Here is a 4603-nt window from a genome sequence, read left to right on the forward strand (position 1 = left end):
GTCAGTGTCAGTGTCCACGTCAGTGTCAGTGTCCACGTCAGTGTCAGTGTCCACGTCAGTGTCTGTCTCTTATACACATCTAGATGTGTATAAGAGACAGGTGCAGGTGTGCGGGCTCTCAGGCAACTATAACCTGCTGGGGTTCGGTGACGTGCTCGTGCCTGGGCTGCTCATCGCATTCCTGTACTACTTCGACCTCAGCACCCGGCCTCACAGATGGCCGCTCTACTTCACCGTCAACATTATAGGTTAGTTACCTGTCGTGTTGATGTAGGTAATGTGTTTAAAAGTACATAAATATGTAGGTATTGTAGGTATGTATGGGCATTTAAATATGTAGGTATAGTATTTAGGAGCATTTATTTATCTAGGGAAGGTAATCTTAAACTTCCAGCCATAATAATGGCCGCTCTACTTCACTGTCAACATTATAGGTTAGTTACCTGAGTCATGTTAATGTAGATAATGCATTTAAAGATAGTTCAATATATAGGTATTGCATTTAAAAGTATAGGTAATGTAGGTATTTATGATTATTTTTTATGTGTAAGTAATACACTAATATTAAGATCCCTTCACCGCCAACATTATAGGTGTGCCATCTGACTCATGTTGATGTAGGAAATGCTAGTATTTAAATATGTAGGTGATGTATTTAGAAGCCTTTATTTATGTTGGTACATGCATTTAAAAGTACTTTAAATATGTACTGGACGTATTTTGGAGCATTTATTTATGTAGGTACGTAATGCACTTAAAAATATTTATATATGTAGGTATTGCATTTAAAAGTATTTAAATATGTAGGTAATGTATATATGGTCATTTATTTATGTAGGTAATGTGTTTTAAATTCTAATAACGTATGCCCGTTCATTACTATAACGTGTAAGAAGACAAGTAGTTATTGCTAAGTATGTCGTGTTTTAATTGTCAGTAATGTATGCTTTTTTATAATACAGGAAACAAAATATAGTTGTTATTTCTAAGCATATGCGGTTGTTCCGTTGAAAAGTACGTAATAAGTGAAAATCGAGTTAGTGGTCATTTGATTCTCAATGGTCGTTTTTTATTCAGGAATAGACGAGAAATTTAAATGTGCTTCATTATTTAAATGATCTATTTTTAAATTGTACCTACTGCACTATTTTTATACTATTATACTTACTATTTTTATACTGTACCTACTCAGTGCTTACTGAGTACTGAGTCGCGCTTCTACACTGCATCAGTGTGGACAGTGTTATTTATTAGACTTCTTAACCATGATATTTATACTGAACTTTAGGTGCTAATGATATTTGTATTGTATTTCTCTTATTTGGTATTTTTTCGAGAAATGTTGACGAAAATTACGATATGTTTGCGAATGCGTTTACTCTAAAACTATTTCAAATATATATTATAATTATATTTGAAAGTATTTAGAAATGTGTTCACATCAGTGTCAGTGTCCACGTCAGTGTCAGTGTCCACGTCAGTGTCAGTGTCCACGTCAGTGTCAGTGTCCACGTCAGTGTCAGTGTCCGCGTCAGTGGCAGTGTCCGCGTCAGTGTCAGTGTCCGCGTCAGTGTCAGTGTCCGCGTCAGTGTCAGTGTCCGCGTCAGTGTCAGTGTCCGCCAGGGAGCGTCTGTGGCTGATGAGCAAAGCAGCCGCGCCGCTCACTCGCTGACCCTTGTTCTACTTCTACCCCTACCCCTACTCTACTTCTACTCCTACTCTAATTCTACTCCTGCCCTACTTCTACTCTACTTCTACTGCTACTCTACTTGTACTGCTACTCTACTTCTACTGCTACTCTATTTCTACTGCTACTCTACTTCTACGTTACATGCTGCTATATATATCCGTGCTGTACATGCTGCTATATATATGCGTGCACTACACAGCGTACAGCGTGGGGCTGTGCCTGACGTTCCTGGCGCTGTACATGATGCGCAGTGCACAGCCCGCGCTGCTGTACCTCGTGCCCTGTACGCTGCTCGTCACGGTCGTCATCGCGGCGCTCAGGGGCGACCTCGCCGCCATGTGGGCGCCTGCTGCTGCACCGGTACTCTTATCATTGTTATCTTGTTATCTTTATCATCGTTATGGTTGTTATCATCATAGACCTCGCCGCCATGTGGGCGCCTGCTGCTGCACCGGTAATGTTATCATTGTTATCTTGTTATCATTACCATCGTTATAGTTGTTATCACCATAGACCTCGCCAGCATGTGGGCGCCTGCTGCTGCACAGGTACTGTTTCCAGCGTTATTGATGTTATCTTTACCATTATTATCTTTGTTATCATTAACATCATTATTGTAGTTATCATAAACATTATTATCTTTGTTATCATTAACATCATTATTGTAGTTATCATTAACATCATTATCTTTGTTATCGCTACCATCATTATGGCTGTTTTCANCACCGTTATAGTAGCAGCAGTATCCACAAGCACTTCGTTGAAGACCATAACAGCCCTGTTCCCAACAACATATCTGACTGTTTCTCTGTAATTCATTCTTTTTCTGAAGTATTAGACCTTAGAATAGCGGAGACAATAGCTATTAGACAAAATAATCCGTTCATCAATGTAAAATACCAAGAGATGTCAAATTTCCTCAATTTGTATAGATAAAATCTGATCTGATATTTAATGTATTCTTATCTGAATTTCTATTCTTTCCAGATTATCATCTTATTTACTCTGATCATGGCTAAAGTGTAGATAGCCGAAACGTTAGAATATATGGATTTTTATTTCAGAACTGCGATCGTGTCTTTTTTATCCAGAATCATTATTCGACGCCTAAGTGTAATTGAAAAGGAAGTTTTTAGAAAACTTGAAAAACTGTTGAAACTCTATATATCATTAACATCATTATCTTTGTTATCGTTACCATCATTATGGTTGTTATCATTACCATAATTATAGTTATTATCATTACCATCATCATTGTAGTTATCATCGCCGTCATCATTATGTTTGTTATCATCGCTGTCATCAATGTAGTTATCATCGGCATAATCTTTAATTTTGTTATTATCGTCATCATCATTGTAGTTATCATCGCCGTTATCATTGTGTTTGTTGTTATCATCACAGTTATCATTGTGTTTCTTGTTATCATTGCCGTCATCATTGTAGCTATCATTATCGTCACCATAATAACTATTGTCATTGGCATCATGATTATATTTATTATCAATATGTTTTTCACCATCTTTATTATTTACTCATCTAATTGATTAGTACATTTCTTATCATAATCTTGATTATGAATGTTAACATCTTCATGATTTTGTTAATTATCTTCTACAAGATTGGCATTATTTCCACGATCATATTTTTTTAACTTCATCACTGCCATTATAATCATTTATAAATATGATAATTATTATCTTTATCATTAATTTAATCTCTCTTTATCTCATCACATTCAGTATCGTGTATAATATCATTTTCATCATTACTATCGTTGTTATCATTGTCTTCATGGTTACTCTCTGCAATTTATTCACCGCTTATCATTGTCTGTAAGTTTGTCTTCATTATCATCTTTTTTTCTGGCTTTACTTGCTTTATTATCTCTGCATAACCATTACCTTGCTTCATTACCTTTTCATTGCCATCATTTTTCTTCATTATCGTTGCATTATCACATCTTACTTTATTATTGTCACATTGTCGTTACCTTCGCTTTATTATTACCTTGCTTCATTATCATATCACTATCATTATCTTATCAGTTATCACCATCATTATCTTATCACTGTCATTATCTTATCACCATCATTATCTTATCACCATCATTATCTTATCACCATCATTATCTTATCACCATCATTATCTTATCACCATCTACTGACGTGCGCTTGTCTCGGCAGGACGAGGCGCTCGACAAGATACATTATCTTATCACCATCATTATCTTATCACCATCTACTGACGTGCGCTTGTCTCGGCAGGACGAGGCGCTCGACAAGATACACGACGAAGGCGACGACGCGGCTGCGGGGGACCACGGGACCAGGGATGACGTGCCTTAGTGGGGTTACTGGTGACAGGGGTGACGGGTGACAGGTTGACAGGGTAGGTTGAGGGTTGTCAGGGCGAATAAATGACAGGTGAAAAGGTGACTGGGGTTACAGGTGGAAGGGTGACAGGCGAAAAGGTGAAGGAGCGACAGGTGAAAGGGTGACAGCTAAGTGAAGGGGTGACAGTTGAAAGGGTGAACTGCTGTTAAGTGAAAGGGTGAAGGGGTGGCAGGTGAAAGTTTTGAGTGGGTGGGGTGAGGGTTGATAGATTGAAGGAGGTGACAGGGTGACGGAGTGAAAGGTTGAAGGGTGACAGGTTGACAGGGTGACAGGTAGACAGGTTGGCAGGTGTGACAGGTAGACAGGTTGGCAGGTGTGACAGGTTGACAGGGTGGGTGTGGCAAGGAAGGGTAGAAGAGCAGGATTCCAATACGACGTCCTAGGATGGGAAGGACGTGGTCTGGTGTAGGATCTCTCCTAATAATTGAAGTATATATAATATAATGATACATGACATCATTGACGTGGCTAAATGATACATGTTGTTGAATATTAGTAGCCATTGATCTTATATTGG

At 38.3% G+C, this 4603-nt stretch overlaps 1 protein-coding gene across 1 annotated transcript in view; it reads left to right on the forward strand.

Annotated features, from left to right (window-relative positions):
- LOC108674518 (signal peptide peptidase-like 2B) overlaps positions 1-4381 on the forward strand; it is a 14409-nt gene extending 10028 nt beyond the window's left edge. The window contains exons 12-14 of the mRNA XM_018162479.2: positions 99-248; positions 1890-2050; positions 3958-4381. Of these exons, the coding sequence (XP_018017968.1) occupies positions 99-248; positions 1890-2050; positions 3958-4038 (392 nt within the window). The 3' untranslated portion in view covers positions 4039-4381. The remainder of the gene's footprint in view (positions 1-98; positions 249-1889; positions 2051-3957) is intronic.
- The last annotated feature ends 222 nt before the right edge of the window (positions 4382-4603 follow it).

This window comes from Hyalella azteca, unplaced genomic scaffold, assembly GCF_000764305.2.
Source record: "Hyalella azteca isolate HAZT.00-mixed unplaced genomic scaffold, Hazt_2.0.2 contig16827, whole genome shotgun sequence".
Taxonomy (NCBI): Eukaryota; Metazoa; Arthropoda; class Malacostraca; order Amphipoda; family Hyalellidae; genus Hyalella; species Hyalella azteca.